The sequence below is a fragment of the Triticum aestivum genome, chromosome 6B, assembly GCF_018294505.1.
Source record: "Triticum aestivum cultivar Chinese Spring chromosome 6B, IWGSC CS RefSeq v2.1, whole genome shotgun sequence".
Classification (NCBI taxonomy): Eukaryota; Viridiplantae; Streptophyta; class Magnoliopsida; order Poales; family Poaceae; genus Triticum; species Triticum aestivum.
This window is the reverse complement of record NC_057810.1, coordinates 406,726,872-406,745,129: the sequence shown is the minus strand read 5'-3', so window position 1 is coordinate 406,745,129 and position 18,258 is coordinate 406,726,872. Positions and strand designations below refer to the sequence as shown.

Below are 18,258 nucleotides of genomic sequence, written 5' to 3'. Positions count from 1 at the left end.
GCTCCGCGCCGATAGGCGGAGTAGGCGGAAGCTCCTCCGACGGGTCTTGGCGCCACCGGCCACGCTCTCCGGGCCTGTCGTTGTCCACGTCGGCCGGCTCCTTTGCCAAGGAGATCATCATCTGCTCCGGTGGCGAGGAAGACCAGGCGCCGCCGCAGTGGCCACCGATGAGCTGCCCTGAATCCTTAAGGAGGCCGCTTTGACGGACGAAGATTTTGTCCGTCAGATCGAGATAATGACGGATTGATCGCTCCGTTACATGGGCCCATCTCCGCCATCGCTGGCGCACGTGAAGGCGGAGCAGCCGTCACCGCGCCACCGCGTCCTGTGAAGGAGCCGTCCTCGCCTCGGCACAACCGCGGCGTCCAGATTGGACGCCGCATGAAGGAGGAGTCAGCATCGCCCCCACACCACCGCGGCGTCCAGATCGGACGCCGGGTCAAGGAGGAGCTGACGTCCCGACACACAGCCGGTACGGCCACATGGACGCGCCATCATTGTTGTCGCGCCGCCACCGCCTCACCGCCAAGGAGGAGCTGCTGCCCGCGATCAAGAAGGCGCCCCGCGCCTCCTCCACTACCTCGGAGGAGGTGGCGGCGGGGGGAGGGTGGTGATGAAATATACACCGATAACTTTTGTATGAATAGCATGGTAACTCACACATAGTAGATCTGATAACTTATGAACCCCGGTCCTTGTAACTTTAGCGTGGGAGGGGGGCATGGGTGGTTGATGAAATATCCCCTTCTACTTTTATGTGAATAGCATGGTAACTCACATATCGCAGACCTGATAATTTATGTACCTCGGTCCTGATAACTTTGGCATGGGGGGGGGGGGTTGATGAAATATCCCCCCCGTAACTTTTGTGTGACTAGCATGGTAACTCACACATCGCAGACCTGATAGCTTATGTGTCTTGGTCTTGATAACTTTGGCAGGGGGGGGGGGGGTGATAAAACATACCCACGGCAACCTTAATGTTAATAGCACGACAACTCACACATCGCAGACTTGATAACTTATGTACCCTGATCCTGATAACTTTGGAGCCGGGGGGGGGGGGGGGGGCAGGGGCATGGTGACTCACACATCGCAGACCTAATAACTTATGCGCCTTGATCTTGATAACTTTGGTGAAGGGGTTGTTTAAAAACATACCCCTGATAAGTTTCGTGTGAAGTTTGTCAACAAGGGGATATGTGTGAGTTACCAGGAGATCAACTTCAGGCCATGTTTCTGTAGGAGGATATTTAGTGTCTTGGAGAAGCAAGAAACAAGCCATGTCTCAGGGATGAGTTAGTTGTTATGGTCAAGAAATATATTATAAGAGCTAAAGATATCAAAAGACCAGATGCATGAATGTATGGTATGACAACAAATCAACAATTAATATAACAAACAACCCAGTTAAACATGATAGAACCAAGCATATGGAGATAGACATATTCTTTATCGATGAAAAGCTGGATGCTGGGATTATCATGTCATGTGGGGCAGGCATTACCGCCGCCACCGCAGGGTCTAGGGTCCAATCGAACCATCTTCAGGAGATAAATCCTCTTATTAGTGTTTTTTCCAGGTCTTGTTAGTTTGACGGTTTGGATTCTATGTGAGTCGTTCCTTTCTATTTCGCTCTCTCCCTCTTAGTCGCCAACTGTGCTATAAAGCAAAGACAGTCCCCATGTAATAGGTCATCAAACAAAATAAATAGAGAAAAGCAAAGGTTTACCTTTGGAATCAATCTATCCCCCAGCCATCACGACGCCAAGCTTAAACTCCCTGGCCCTCGCCCTCCTACCACCCACAACTACTCCCTCCGTAACCTAGGTCGTGACAACTTGGTATCGGACTTACCGGTCCTCGGCTCTTCCGCACCGCCGACGACCATGGCCTCCCTCACAGAGATTACCAAGCTCTTGACGAGAAGTTTTCTCTGCGGAGGAAGGAACTTGTGGACGAACTGCAGGGCACCATCCTCATGAAATTTGAGGTGGACATTGATGACCTCAAGGAGCAAGCAGCACCCAACTGGCTGGCTATCCAGCGCCTAGAGCAGGGTGGCTTCAGCAAAAGCGATGACAGGACAAGCCCATCGAACGACCATGACGGTGGCATGTCTGATGCTGAACCTGCTGAGTGGAAGCCCAAATTCCACAAACTGGAGTTTCCCACCTTTGACGGCTCTGAAAACACGCTGCTATGGTTCATGCACGTGGAGCTTTTTTTGAAGGGCAAGGAACACTTGAAGGAGGCAAGGTGTGGCTCGCATCATGCCATCTGTCTAGACACGCGTCCTTGTGGTATCAGTCCTGGTGGTATCGGCGTTTCAAGGCGCGCATGGTGCATCCCCATGCGTAGAGTTCACCAAGCTCTTGAATTGGCGTTTTGGGCGTAAAATCTGGAATGAGCTGGCTGCTATCATGCACTTGCGCCAGACGGGCTCCGTCGACGACTATGAGGTGCAATTTTTGACGCTTGCCTGTAGGTGTGACGGGCTCACCAAGGCACACCAAGTGGAGTTGCTTGTGGCGGGTCTCCATAAGTCCATTCGGCCCGACGTCAAGCTCCGGTACCTGGAAACGCCTGGAGGTTGCCATGGATCATGCACGTGCATACGAGGAGCGTGATGCACCAGATGATGGCGACACACCTCCCATGCCTACGGGCAGAACTTGGGGCTGGGGGGGGGGGGGGGGGATGGCCGTCCACTCCAGCACCTGCAGCTCTCCCCAAGGCTGCCTCACCAGCCGCAGTTGTGCTGCCTGGCAAGCGGCTATCACCAGCTGAGATGGATGAGTGGCGTACCAAGGGACTCAGCTACAACTGCGACGAATAATTCACCCCTGGACATCGTTGCAAGCGTATTTTTTGCATGCTACGTGGACGTTTCTGACACGGAGGAGCCTGATACACCTGTTGACTCTCCATGCCCTCATTGGCATCGCGGATCTGGAAACACCATGCAGATTTTGGTGGATGTCACTGGCACACATCTCATAGCTCTTGTAGATTATGGGTCTACTCACAACTTCATCTCCGAGGAGGCTGCATCCTGCTCGGGTTCCTGTAATCAAGTGCGTCAGCATGTGTGTGGCTGTAGCAAATGGTGACCATGTGTCCAACAACGGTGTCTGTCGTGATATGGCTGTCATTTGTACCCAAGAGCGCTTTGTGATCACTTGTCATGCACTCGCTCTCAAGGGGTTTGACGTGGTCCTCGACTTTCAGTGGCTGCACTAGCCTGACCAATTTACTGGGATTTCTCCAGGCTGACCATGACATTTTGGATCGTCGGGTCACATTACATGGCGAGGCACTATTGAAGTCTTGACCGGGGCTGGCTTCTTGCACTGCTCACGAGCTCCTGACTGGGCTGCTTGAGGAGTTCCGGAACCTCTTCAGCAAGCCATGCAGCCTTCCACCTCCTTGACATTGTGATCATTGCATCCACCTGCTCTCAGGATCCGGTCCAATGGTGGTACGCCCATACCGCTACCCAGCAGTGCAGAAAGATGAAATTGAGAGGCAATGCATGGATGTCAGAGCATGGGTTGATCTGGCCAACCAAATCAGAATTCTCCTCGGCGGTGTTGCTTGTAAAGAAGCCCGACAAATCTTGGCGCTTCTGCATTGACTATGGTGCACTTAATACAGTGAAGGACAAGTTCCCGATCCCGGTTGTTGAGGAATTGTTGGACAAACTCCGTGGTGCATGTTTCTTCACTAAATTGGACTTGCGTTTTGGCTACCACCAACTCCGCATGCATGTTGATGACATCCACAAGATAACATTCCGCACTCACGAGGGCCTCTTAGAGTTTGTGGTCATGCCTTTTGGGCTGACTAATGCACCAGCCACCTTCCACCTTCCAGGCACTCATGAATGAAGTCCTCCAGCCCTACTTGCAACTCTTCGTTCTTGTCTCTTTTGATATATTCTTATTTACAGTACCTCGTGGCTTGATCATTTGCGTGTAGTATTCCAATTGTTACAGGAACATCAGCTAAAGCATGCTACGTGCACCTTCGGGGCACCCAAGGTGGCATACTCGGACCATCTCATCTCTGAGGGAAGCATCGCCATGGAACCAGACAAGGTTCAAGCTATGGTGGACTGGCCGATGCCTAAGTCTATTCGCCATGCGGGGCTTTCTTGGTCTTGGAGGTTACTATAGCAAATTAATCCGCAACTTTGGCTCTAGTGCAGCACCCCTTACCTAGCTCCTAAAAAAAGGAAGGGTACCGCTGGACCGACGAGGCAGAAATTGCATTCCAGACACTCAAGGCAGCACTTGCACCGGTGCTACACATGCCTGACTTCAGCAGGGAATTCATCGTCGACTGTGACATATGAATTACAGGGTTTAGGTGGAACAACCTTTGGATCTGAGGGCTATTCCGTGGCCTGGAGGTGCTTGGGGGCCGACGGGTTGTCGACGGTGCGGCGCCGCCGCCGCCGCAGTAGTAGAAGGTAGCAGGGATTAGAGATAGAGAACAGAGATTAGGGAAACTAGACTTTATTGATTATTGCTTGCCTCTAAGCTTACAAGGGTAGGTCCTTTATATAGGACATGGACTAGTACTACCTCGACATACTTCATACTCTAATAGGAATCTGACTCAAATACTACCTTAATAGAATCTGGAGACTACCAAAACAGATGCATCCTTCTAGGACATCAAACTGCCCTTTCTAGCCACAGCCTAACCTGCCCCTGCTGCCTTGCGCCTTCGATAATGAATTCCTCACGTAACATCTCTCCCTTCCTCGACAAGCAGCTTGCCCTTGAGCTGATAATCTGGATACTGCTTGATGAACTCAGCAAGGGGCTCCCAAGTGGCATCCATTTCTGAAGAACCGACCCATTGAACAAGCACATGCTTCACTCTGCGCATGCATGAGCTAATATTTTGGCAGGCTCCGGAATGACGCGGCCATCCTGAATTAATGGCGATGGTGGTGTCACATTCACAGGAGCGACGCCATGGAATTTCTTCAAAAGACTGACATGGAAGACATCATGTAAATGAGAGCCTTCTGGAAGATCCAGCTTGCAGGCAATAGAACCAACGCGCTCCAGAATCTTGTAAGGTCCATAAAAGGGCTGAGCTAACTTGCCACGTGTATGGCCTGGCAATGAAGCAGCTTGCTTGTGGTGAAGGCGCAGCCATGCCCACTCATCAACATCAAAGGACAGATCCCGATGATGGTCATCATCATACTTCTTGCCGCGTTGTTGGGCTCGCGGCAAGAAGTAGACGCTCACGAACCTCCTGTAGAAACTGATCACGTTCTTGCAAAGCTGTCTCTACTGACTCAACTTTGGCTTCGCCCCTGTTGTAAGTTGGTAGAGCAGGAGGGTCACGGCCATAGACCACCTTGAAAGGAGTATCACGAAGCAAAGAATGATATGATGTGTTGTAGCAATATTATGCCCAAGGAAGCTAGTCCAACCACTGCCTAGGTCGATCTCGTCATGCACTGAAGGTACATACAAATCACATCACCACCTCGGTCTGATCCTCGGGCTGAGGGTGAAACGCTGAACTCATATGCAAGCGAACTCCGGAAAGGAGGAAGATGTCACACCAGAAATTGCTGGTAAAGACAGGGTGACAGTCGCTTACGATGGACCATGGAAGCCCATGGAGCCGAACAATACCATCAAAGAAAGCGCGTGCCATCGGGATAGCAGTGTACGGATGTGCCAATGGTATGAAGTGTGCATATTTGGAGAAGCGATCAACAATAGAAACGATCACTGTCTTGCCATGGACATGGGGAAGGGCCTTAATAAAATCCATTGAGATATCTGACCAGACCGATGCGGGTACTATCAGAGGCTGAAGGAGACTAGCAGGATGAAGAGTCTCAGTCTTGGTCCGTTGACAAATCTGGCAGGAACGTACCAATTCTTGCACCAATGCATGGTCACCTGGTATGTGGAAGGTCTCACGCAAGAGATAAAGTGTCTTCTGAATGCCCTCATGAGCTGCACGGGCCTGTTTCAGTAAAGAAGCTACCAGTGGTGATGATGGAAGCACATAAACATGCCGGTCGTGCAAGATCAGATCATCACAACACGACCAAGGGTCATCGAGCTCACGAGACAGAATACGGTCACGCAAATCAGGTATCTCGGTAGATGTTGCAATCTCATTGCGTAAGTCATCGAAAAGAGCAAACTGCGGTGATGAGATGGCATTGTGACAAGGCTATCATCAGAGCCACGTCGAGACAGTGCATCGGCGACGGTGTTAAGGCGCCCACGGCACTCCACTGTGAAGTCATATCCAAATAACTTGCTCAACCGATTGATATTGTGGAATTGTCGAAAGCCGTTGGTCTAAGATGAACTTGAGACTGTAGTGCTCAGTGCGGACAGTGAATGCACGTCCCCACAAGTATGGACGCCAATGCCACACAGCTTGGACTAGGTCGATTAGCTCCCTCTCATAGGCTGCCAACTTAGCATGACCCGGTGCTATGGGCCGACTGTAGAAAGCCGACGGACCATCACCTTGGTGAAGAACCACGCCAAAGCTGGAGCCGGAAGCATCACACTTGATGAAGCGAGTGCTGAAGCCAGGCATCTGAAGTATTGGGGCTGTAATGAGGGCAGCCTTGAGCGCACCAAGTGCGGCTTGAGCTTCTGCACACCAGCAAAATCTTTCCTTCAGCAGCTTCATGAGCGGGGCTGCGATGGTACCAAATCCTTGATGAACTTGCGGTAATAGCCTGCAAGGCCAAGGAAACCTCGTAGCGCACGCATCGACCGTGGGTTTGGCCAATCTACCACAACACGGACCTTGTTGACATCCATTCCATGGCCACACCATCTGCAGAAATCACATGGCCGAGGTATGCCACGAATGCAGTCCCGAAGGTGCACTTATACTGTTTGAGAAAGAGAGTATGCTGCTGCATAACCTGAGACACAAGACGAAGATGGCGGAGGTGCTCCGACCATGATGAGCTATAAATCAAGATATCATCAAAGAAGACGCGCACAAAACGGCGGAGGAAGGGCGAAGGATCTCGGTCATCATGGCCTGGAAAGTTGCCGGGGCAATGGTTAGACCAAAAGGCATGACTAGGAACTCGTAGTGGGCATCATGCGTGTGAAAGGCTGTCTTCGCGATGTCATCTGGATACATGCACACTTGGTGATAACTAGAACGCAAATCAAGCTTGGTGAAGAAGCGTGTGCCTAAAGCTCGTCAAGAAGTTCATCCACCACCGGAATTGGAAACTTATCCTTAATCGTCTGCTCATTGAGAGCATGATGGTCAATACAAAAGCGCCACGAGCCATCTTGCTTCTTAACAAGAAGAATTGGTGAGGAAAAAGTTGAATCACTGATGCGAATAATGCCCTGCTGCAATATTTCTGTGCACTTGCGCTCAATCTTGTCCTTCTGCAGTTGCGGATAGCGGTAGGGCCGTACAGCGACCGCAGACCCATCAGTCCAGAGTCGAATTCGGTGATCATGTGCATGGGCAGGTGGCAAGGGGAGGCTTGGTGAAGATGTCAAATTCCGCGAGCAGTTTAGTCATCCAATCCTCAGGCTCGGGAGCAACCAAAGCACGGAGCCACGGACAACAGCCGGTCGTGGCAAGATAGGACTTGTCCAAGTCATAGGTTGGCCCTCCCAGTGGAATGACACGGTCATGTTGTCGAAGTCCCAGAGGATAGGACCCAAATTACGCAACCAGCCAACAACAAGAACAATATCAAAGCTGCCAATTGGTATGGCAAAACAGTTTGTTGTGAAGTGTTGCTCCCCAATACGCAATGGAAGGCCGCGACAAACTCCACCACTGGCCACTTGGTCGCCATTAGCAACCATCACACGTAGGCCAGGACAAGAACATGGGGTCAAACCAGCGCGGGTCAGAGCGCTCTCATCGATGAAATTGTGGGTCGACCCTGTATCCAGGAGCGCCGTGAAGGGTGAATTACCAATCAGAACCTCTAGCTGCAAGGTGTCGGTCGCCTAGATGCTCCACAAACTGGTCATAGCTTGGATAGACACCTTCACACTGTTCTCTTCCTCGCGCAGTGTCTCAAAATCATCGAAAGATGTATCAACCTCAATCGAAAACAGCCTGGCGCAATGGTAACCGTGCACAAACTGTTCTTCACAATTAAAGAAGAGGCCTTGCTTACGGCGTTCTGCAATCTCTGTGGGAGAGAGACGACGAAAGGTGTGGCCGGTTGGCGTGGTGGCTGCTGCAGTGGTTACCTCGGGTACAGTTGGTCCTCCAAGCCGCTTATTGGTGGCAGGAATCGGCAGAGATGGTCGTGTGAACAAACGGGAAGAGTGAGGAGTGGTTGCTATGGAGGATTGAGTCGGATATGCACGACGTTCATATGCAAGTGCAAGGCTGATGGCATCATCAATGTCCCCGTTATGAGCTAGTTCCACATCTGTGCGCAAGGTCTCAGGCAGGCCCATGGTGAACAATTCCACTAAAGTCTCGACTGGCTGAGGGGGCGCGCGGTGCAGCAGATGAGTGAACCGTTCCTGGTAGTCAGTGATGTTGCCATTGAACGGGCAACGTGCTATAGCTCTAAGCTTATTGGTGTGTGCAGGTGGTCCAAATTTCTTGGCGCACATCTGCTTAAAGAGATCCCGAGATGGGCGGCCCTTTGCTTTGGCATACTTGTGATACCATATGTGAGCATCGCCAGTGAGATGGAACATGGAACGATGGCAGCCAAACCTGACTTGCATTTGGAGTGCACCGACCTTCAAAAAATTGCTTCAAAAATTTGCTCACATCGTATTAACCATGCAAAAGGGTCTTCCTTGCCATCAAATAGTGGAAACTCCAGCTTGGCATACTTCGGTACACGGGGCGAAGCACCTGGGTCAAGCATGTCAATTGTCAGTTTGGGACGGATGGTGATTGGTGGAAGTGGGCAGAGCTATATGGTGGAGGCGGGTAGTTTGGAAGCTGTTGCTTGCTGGGTCTGGAGGGATAGAGATAATTGGTTTGTTGTGCTGGATTGGGTAGGACAGGGGGTACTGGTGGGGTGGAAAGTAGTATGGCGAGTAGGGCTGGTAGGGTGGTTGCAAAGGGGACATGGTAGGCACTAGCGATGGCGGATTGGTGGCGGCGGTGGCTAAAAGTGAGGTGCTGCCGAAGACAGCTGATGCTACACCAGAGGATGCGATTGATTCAGTAACAGAGGTAGGCAGAGGACCCATGATGCCAACGCTGGCAGCCAACGGAACAGTGGCTGGTGGACGAGTCTCGTAGGCCGCCATCCGAGTTGACATATCACAGAGTTGTTCCTGGAGGGTCGCGAGTTGCTCTTGTTGCAGCGCCCATGTTTTGGTGCCAGGAAGCGCGATCTCATGCTCGGTGTTGTCCCCAGGGCCAGGCATGGAATCTGATACCAAATTGGAACAACCTCTGGATCCGAGGGTTATTCTGTGGCCTGGAGGTGCATGGGGGCCGACGGGTTGTTAACCGTGCGGCGCCGTCGCCGCCGCAGTAGTAGAAGGTAGTAGGGATTAGAGATAGAGAACATAGATTAGGGAAACTATACTTTGTTGATTATTGCTTGCCTCTAAGCTTACACGGGTAGGTCCTTTATATAGGACATGGACTAGTACTACTTCAGCATTCTTCTAACTCATAGGAGTCGGACTCAAATACTACCTTAATAGAATCTGGAGACTACCAAAACTGATGCATCCTTCTAGGACGTCAAACTGCCCTTGTCTAGCCACAACCTAATCTGCCCTTGCTGCCTTGCGCCTTCCATAATGAATTCCCCACATAACATTAGGGCACACCAAGGTGACGGTGCTATGGCTTTCTTCGTCCGCCCCATTGCCCAGTGCCATGCCAGACTGGCTGCCTACGAGTGTGGGCTCATTGGCCTCAGGCACGCTATTTGACATTGCAGATCATATCTATGGGGTTGTTCTTTCTTTGTGCGGATAGACCACTATAGTTTCAACGCTTCTCCACTATCCCTCAACGCCACTGGGTCAGCAAGCTCCCCTGTTATGGTTTCTCCATTGAGTTCTCCCGGGCAAGCTAAACATTGTGGCTGATGCCTTGTTTCGTCGGGACTCCCGACAGGGACTACTGATGGCACTGTCCAGCTCGTCCTTCACGCTTTTTTACACCATGCGTGCTTCTATGGCCACATACCCATCACTGGTGTAGTTGCAACAACATCATGCTGTAGGTGACCTCGGGCCTCCTTGGGGCTGCACTTATAGCCTTCTGACATATGGTGGATGCATCTACATCCTGCCATCCTCTCCATTATTTTCCACCATACTTGGCTGTGACGCCCCTGATTCGAACGTACACTAATCATGCATGCAAATGTGTACGATCAAGATCAAGGACTCACGGGAAGATATCACAACACAACTCTAGACACAAATTAAAATAATACAAGCTTCATATTACAAGCCAGGGGCCTTGAGAGCTCGAATACAGATGCTCGAACACAAGTCAGCGGAAGCAACAATATCTGAGAACAGACATAAGTTAAACAAGATTGCCTTAAGAAGGCAAGCACAAAAGCAACAACGATCGAAAAGGCAAGGCCTCCTGCCTGGTCGTCGGCGGTCTCCACGTAGTAGAAGGCACTCTCGGGGTAGTAGTAGTCGTCGATGGTGGCATCTGGCTCCTGGGCTCCATCATCTGATCGCAACATCCAGAAAGGAGAAAGAAGGGGGAAAAAGGGTAGCAAAAGAACCGTGAGTACTCATCCAAAGTACTCGCAAGCATCAGATCTATACTAAGTATGCATTGGTATCAAAGGAAGGGATGTATCTATGGACTATACTGCAGAATGCCAGAATAGAGGGGAAGGCCTAGCCTATCAAAGACTAGCATCTTCAAGCATCTAGTATTAACGTCCAGAGATCCTTCCTCGACTCCCTGCGAGAAAGCAATCCCGGAGCCAACATATCCATCACATGTCTCAAGTATCCATTTTTAGTTGTAATAGATCGGGATCCAACTCTGAGCGTCCGTTACTGTGGACACGGCTATCCGGATAGATAACTTCCTTGCAGGGGTGCACCACATTACCCAACACACTTGATTACTCTGGCCGGACAGACTTTCCTGGGTCATGCCCGGCCTCGGAAGATCAACATGTTGTAGTCCTACCTAGCCTTCGCAGAGGTCCCCGCCGGTCTACATCCTAAGCGCTCCGGGGTCTTGGGCCCATCGCCCTTTGCAATTCGGGTCGTTGCGCGCAGGCGGGTCCAGGCACCACCTCTGCCTAGATGGCGCCGGCCCAGCCGTGCCGCAATGCTGAACTGGATGTCTGATAGAGCTTTCGGAAGAAACGTACGACGCTGAGTGCCCATATCTGTTCCCGTGTGGTGGTTAGTGCGTATAGGCCAGTGGCCAACTCAGATCAAATACCCAAATCCTTAGTGTGTTGGGAGCTCGCGGAGACGAGCAGAGACTCACGATCATGTGACCCCGTCGCCCCGTCTCGAGGAAATACGACAAGGGCCAGGCCCAACCCTCTCTCTAGGGCGGTCTACATGCCCGGCCGTGCCTCGTAATTATTTAGCGGGTACCCTCGAGGTCAACCTAACAAACCAGAGACTGTCGGGAACTCAGGTCCACCTCTACCGGGCTGGTACCGCTTGTCCCTTCAGTCCCGCAGGAACAGTACACGGGGGCTACAGGTAAAGGTAACTGTGTGTTCGTGTCATCAAGGGGGAAATCCGAGGAATCACCCTCGACGGATTCCTTCTCGATGTAACCGTCAAGGTGAACTAGGAGGAATCACCCTCGATGGTTCACACTTGAGGGGTTGCACGACAGAGACGTCATCGGAGTGGTGAAGGAGGAATCACCCTCGATAGACCACGACCGATTAGCTACGTTACAGAGTTATCATCAGGAGTGCGTTACGAGGTATCACCCTCGACACTCGATAGTAGCTTTGCAGAGTCGTACAACTGAAGGGGGGTGAGGTGATGTGTTGGGCTCTGGTCGTCGATCACGTTGATTGAGTCATCAGTGATGAAGCAGAGGCAACTGGGACAAGGTGAGGGTCACTGATGGATCACTAACCAACATATACTAAGCAGTTTAGATAAGCAGGTAAGGTACAATGAGCAGGTTATAAAAGCAGGCTATGCATCAGAATAGGAGCAATCAAGTACAATAGCAAAATCTAATGCAAGCATGAGAGAGAATGGAATGGGCGATATCGGAATGATCAAGGGGGGTTTGCTTGCCTAGAAGCTCTGCTGAAAAGGAAGAAGGGTCGTCGATGACGTAGTCGATCAGGAGCATCGACAACGGTCTTGGGGTCTACCGGATAGAAGAGGGGGAAGAAACAGTAAATATAAAGCACACAGGTGTAACCCAGATGTAAGACATGACAACAGGCAGTGCTAGGGGTGTTCTAACGCGGTACTATATGATGCAGACAGAGGGGGAAAACATCTGGGAATGTTTTCCCAGTGCTAGGCATTTTTCGGTCAGATGAAAGAGAGGGGACGCGCTTCCATGTTCGCTATGCTAGGGGCACGTGACAGATGAACGGAGTGTATTCGGAATTCTCATGTTTTTCTGAGCAACTTTCATATATAAATTATTTTAATCCGACTTACGGTTAACTTTATATGATTTTTCAAAGTTTTAATTATTTTCTGAATTTATTAATAATTAAATTAATTCAAAAAATGAATTAATGCGTCAGCATGAGGTCAGGGTGACATCAGCAGTCAACCAGTCAGCTGACTGGTCAAACTGACATGGGGGACCCACCTGCCATAGACAGTGGGTTTAAACAAAGTTAATTTAAACCTAAATTAGTTAATTAAACTAAAGGGCCCACCTGTCAGTCTCTAACTATTTAACTAATTAAATTAACTTAGTAAAACCTGTTTAATTAGTATTAAGGGGGGGCCATTGTCAGTGTCTGTTAGGACTTAATAACCCTGGGCCCGCATGTTAGTGGCCCAGGGGTTTAGTTGTTTTAGTTAGTAGGTGGGGCCCCGGGGTCAGTGGGTGATTAGTAACTAACCCCGCATGGTTCACTCGTCAGTGGCCCACGGGGTGCCTTCAGCGGCCGGCGCGCGTGGGTGGCCTCTGGTGACCGCCCAGGACGGCAGCGACGGCCGAAACCTCGCCGGAATCGCGTACAGGGCTCGGGGGGGGGGGGGGGGGTTGGGCATGCGGTTGGGCCCGTTCGAATGCCCACGATGTGGCCCGTTGAACCGCGACCTCGGTTTGGCCCGGGAGGGGCGGTAGCGCGCCGACGACGAGGGCCGGTATTGCCGGAGGTCGGACCAGGGCTGGCTGTAGCTAGAGACGATAAGAGGAAGGGGAGGGCGCATCCGGCGTGGCGGTTGGAGGCGGCGCGAGCAGCTGCGAGCGCGGGGAGCGACCGACGCAGGGAGGCGCGTATGGGGACGCGGCGAGCGGAGCCAGCGGCTACGGTCATTGGCACAGACGGTGGCGGGCGACCTAGAGAGGAAACGGGACGGGAGCCTCACCATGGGGCACACGATGGCCGGCGGGAGGTTAATAGCTGCAGCGGCGGAGCGGATCGGGGCGGCGGAGGTCGACGCCGGGGATGAAGAAGACGACGTAGGCGTTGCTGTGCAGCTTCATCGGTCGGCCTTGGGCTTGTGCAGGACGAGGGCGACGCCGAGGAGGCCGTAGGACGGCTCGACGAGGCCTAGTGAGGGTGTTGGCCATGGCCACGATGAATCGACGGCGGCGGCAGCGTTCGTTGGATCTGGAGGAGGGGGTGTAGCGAGAGGGGATGGGGGAGAGGCAGGGGGAAGTGAGCGAGTGGGGGGGGGGAGCCACGGGGTGGCTCCCTTATCCCCTCCACGGTGGGGATGACGAGGCGGTCCGGCAGGGACGACGAGGGGCGTGCGCCCTCGGTCGGTCGAACAGGAAGAAGACGACGAGGGGGGAAGTGGGCTGGGCTGCTGGGCCTGCCACTGTGGCCTAAGGCCCAGGGCAGTGAGGGGGGTTTTTCCTTTTGTTTTTATTCCTTTCTGTTTCTTTTAATTTTTGTTTTCTTTTAGTTTCATTTTATTTTAGTTTTTGTAAAATATATTACTAGCCCCTAAATTAGTATTATTAATTATGCCACTGCCACAATTAGTTTGGCCCCAAAATAAAATAGTTTAATATTTTATAAATTAAATAACATTTAAATAAATGTTTTAGCCATTGTTTTATTGATTTTTGGGCATTTAGATACTTTATAAAATATGGGTTTCAACATGATAAATATCCAAGGATTATTTGCCACACCTTGAACATTTTAGTTTGCATGTTTGACAAATTAAAACTTTTGACTTTAAATTTGGATTTGAATTTGAATTGTGCTTTGGACCAAATGAGGATTAGCAACAGTAATGTGATGAAATGGCACCATTAACAGTGGATTACTGTAGCTTAATTATCGGGGTGTTACATTGGCTTAGCACATGACACGGGCCATGAGGGGATTCAAAAGACGTTGCACTGCCTACGTCGGGACTTCCATGTGCCAAATGCTCGATGTGTTGTGTATGACTTTGCGCTTGCTTGCCCAATCTGCCAACGTAATAAGTCTGAGCATATGCACTCCGGCGGCCTCCTGCAATCCCTACCAGTCCCCTCACAGATCTGGGCAGATATTTCTATGATTTTTGTGAAGGGCCTTCCACGGGTGCACGACAAATCAGTCTTTCTTTTAGTGGTGGATCGATTCTCCAAGATGGCACGCTTCATTGCGCTTGGTCACCCCTACTCGGCAGCAACAGTCGTCCATGCTTTCTTCACCGACATCGTACAGCTTCACGGCCTACCAGAGACGATAGTATCTGATCAAGACTGGGAGAAGCATTTGAGGTAAAGGATCTTGGACCTCTTCGATACTTCCTTTGGATTGAGGAGACCCTGTGTTTACAAATTACAAGTCAGTTCTGGTCAAAACTCTTCCGCCTCTCCGGGGTTCAGCTCCACATGAGCTCTGCCTTCCATCCACAGTCTGATGACCAAACGTAGTTTGTCAATTGTGTAATTGCCATGTATTTGCGATGTATGACCGGCGATCGTCCACGCACTTGGCTCCAGTGGCTACCTTTTGTAGAATTCTGCTACAATACGTCCTTTCATACCGCTCTCAAGACCACTTCATTCAAGGTTGTTTTTGGCTGTGATCCTCCAGCTCTAAGGTCCTATGATACTGGGGCAGCCCACATACAAACAGTTCCTTACTCCCAAGATTGAGATGAGTTTATTGCTGATGTCCGGTTCCGTCTTCTCCAGGCCCAACAAAGTGACAAGAAATATTATGATGCCAAGCACCGTGAAGTCTCCTTCAATGTTGATCAGTGGGTCTGGCTCTGCCTACAGCACCGTCCAGTGGCATCTTTGACTGGCTCTAGCCCTGGCAAGTTAGCGGCACGTTACTATGGTCCTTATAAAATCACAGTGAGAGTGGGTTCAGTGGCTTACAACTTGCAGCTGCCCCCCTCCCGGTCCCGTCTACACAACGTGTTTCATGTTAGCCAGCTCCTCCCAGTCTAGTCTATCGTCTACACAAAGTGTTTCATGTCTACCGTGGCGAACCATTAGCTGCACCTCCTCCGCTGCCAGCACTACATCATGGAAGGGTCATTCCACCACCTCTTCAAGTCCTCAAAGTCCGGCCGGCCTGAGGTATTCATCACCTCCTAGTCCGTTGGGAAGGAGCAGCTGCTTCTGAAGCTTCCCAGGAAGACATGGCAGAATTCAAGTGCAGATATCCCACTTTCAAGCTCGAGGACGAGTTGCTTGTCGGAGGGGGGGAGTGATGTCATGTGGGGCAGGCATTACCGCCGCCACCACAGGGTCCAGCCGAACCACCTTCAGGAGATAAATCCTCAGATTAGTGTTTTCTTGTTCTTCAAGTCTTGTTAGTATTCTGTGTGGGTCATTCCTTGTTTGTCTCTCCCTCTTAGTCGCCAGCTGTGCTATAAAGCAAAGGCAGTCACCGTGTATACACAGAGAAAAGGGGAGGTCTACCTCCAGAACCAATATATCCCCCAGCCATCGAGGCGCCCAAGCTTAAGCTCCCTCGCCCTGGCCCTCCTACCGCCCACAACTACCCCCTCCGTAACCTAGGTCGTGACATATCAAGATAGAGTATGTAGATTCAGGGCAACAAATTGCAGATTGCTTGACTAAAGGACTGGGAACCAGAGAATGTATCTTAGCGTGTGACAAGATGGGAATGATATATATCTATCATCCCTCTTGAGGGGGAGTTTTGTGTGGGAAACCCTTTTTTAGTTTCTGGTGTGGTTCCTGCCTTCTAAAAACACTTTATTTGATTTTATGAAGCTCATCATGAATGGGGATATCGATTCTGCATTCAAAAGGCTTGAAGAGTGGTATCCACAGGTCTTAAAGGTATACTGTACTGTCATTTTCCACACTTTGCTATTGTGGTTGCTCAATTTTTTTCGGGCTGCGACCAAAATTATATATGTGCACTGATCAATGAATTATTGTGGATATATGGTTTATTCCTTAGCACCCTATTTTCAGTTTTCCATAATCAGTATCCTGGAAAAGGTTTCCACTCTAAAAAAGAAACAATTTTTATCGCAGGATGACGTATCAGTTATTTGCTTCTTGCTTCATTCTCAAAGATTCATTGAATACATCAGGGTAATTATCTGAATATTCTGAATTCAGTTGTGGTTAGGTTTGCATGCAAACATTTTGTACTGGGCGTATGAGCAATTAGTATTTATTATATATTGTTTCAAAGTTGATTGTAAGTTTTTCTCATGCATTAGGCTGAGCAACTGGAGGGTGCTGTAAAATATGCCCGCGCTAACCTGGCCAACTTTTTGGCACACAAAGCTTTTGAGGGGTTGCTGAAGGTAAGTAATTCCATGGACTTTTAGATGATTCATTCTTGTTTTGCCTCCTTGGCATTAGCACGTTGCTTTGAATCTTCAACTGTGTTGAGCTATATATTTTGTATTGTTGATTTAAGGAGTATTTTTCTGTTGCAGGAGAGTGTGGCCCTGCTTGCGTATGAGAAGCCTTCAGAATCTTGCATTGGATATTTGCTGGAGTCCCCACAGCGTGAATTTGTAGCGGACGCGGTGAATGCTGCCATCCTGTCGACGAACCCCAAAATGAAGGATCCAGAGAGCTGCCTTTACTCGTGTCTGGAGAAGTTACTGAGGCAGCTCACGGTATGCAGCTCTGAGCTACGTGCGTTCAACAGCGATCAAGGGGATGTCTTCTTACTTCATAAGGAGATCTACGAAAGATCTAGGCGTCCCTAAGGCACGTCGAGCATACATACGAGCAGTCAACTCGCAAAATAAGATCCTCATTCTTCTTGGAAAGAAAGAAACATCACCTGGAATTGTGGACCATGAGGAAACACACACATATTCTCCCCTGAGTGAGGCCTCAAGGTGAATGGAAATTTCGCAGCTTGGGCATGGGACTTCCCAGGAGCTCCTTCCCTGTAATCAGCGAATTTAGATTCACGTTTGATCTCAACCCCTTTGGTGTTTTCATAAACTTGTTGGCTATGTGCAGTTGGACATTGTGAACTTTAAGATAAAGAGCTTGAACAGTACTGTAAATGAAATCAGAATACCATTCTTGTTGACGTGCTATGTCATCAGGTATGTTCGTTCCAGAGATGTAACTGTGCTCTCCTTTTCATTGTCGTAGCATTTGGGTCAATAGCGTATGAGCAGCGGGAAGGATAAAAGCAACGCCAGTTTTTTTCTTGACAATCAAGGTATCTCTTTGTTTATTAGAAAATAAGGTTACATCATTGACTAAAAGAGATACAATTGAGGGAGGAGGACATCTATCCATGTGCTAGAATCATTATACTTAGCAAGCTGGGCAAGTTCATGAGCAATTGTATTTACCTCGGTTCTCATGTTTGAAGGAAACTTCACAAACTCTTAGACATGATGTAGCAATTATTGAAGATCGCTGCTTCATTACCTAGCATGCATGTCACTCTTTACTCATCGAACGAAGCATCAATGTTAACCGTGACAAAGTCTCTGGTAGGAGGGTTCCAAGTCACTTCCCTCACCCTCTGTAAAGCAAAACTAGTTTTTGTTGTTGAGGGAAACAAAAACACATTGGCTTTCTTCCTCGGTTTTCCCTTCCCTCTCGGTTCTCACCGTCGCCGGCCTATTCTTCCACAGATTGGACACGTCTCTGCTGATAAATTTCATCCTTTGCATCCGTTGACGCCTTCACCTC

The 18,258-nt window shown here is 50.0% G+C and overlaps 1 protein-coding gene across 3 annotated transcripts in view; it reads left to right on the top strand.

Moving 5' to 3' along the window:
* The window catches only part of LOC123137287 (ran-binding protein M homolog), a 32,990-nt gene extending 15,315 nt beyond the window's left edge, over positions 1–17,675 (top strand). For 2 of the 3 annotated variants that reach the window (XM_044556984.1, XM_044556983.1), the window contains exons 8-11: positions 16,345–16,413; positions 16,615–16,674; positions 16,806–16,892; positions 17,028–17,675. In XM_044556984.1, the coding sequence (XP_044412919.1) occupies positions 16,345–16,413; positions 16,615–16,674; positions 16,806–16,892; positions 17,028–17,306 (495 nt within the window). In that variant the 3' untranslated portion in view covers positions 17,307–17,675. The remainder of the gene's footprint in view (positions 1–16,344; positions 16,414–16,614; positions 16,675–16,805; positions 16,893–17,027) is intronic. The other variant, XM_044556985.1, reaches the window with a different exon arrangement.
* The last annotated feature ends 583 nt before the right edge of the window (positions 17,676–18,258 follow it).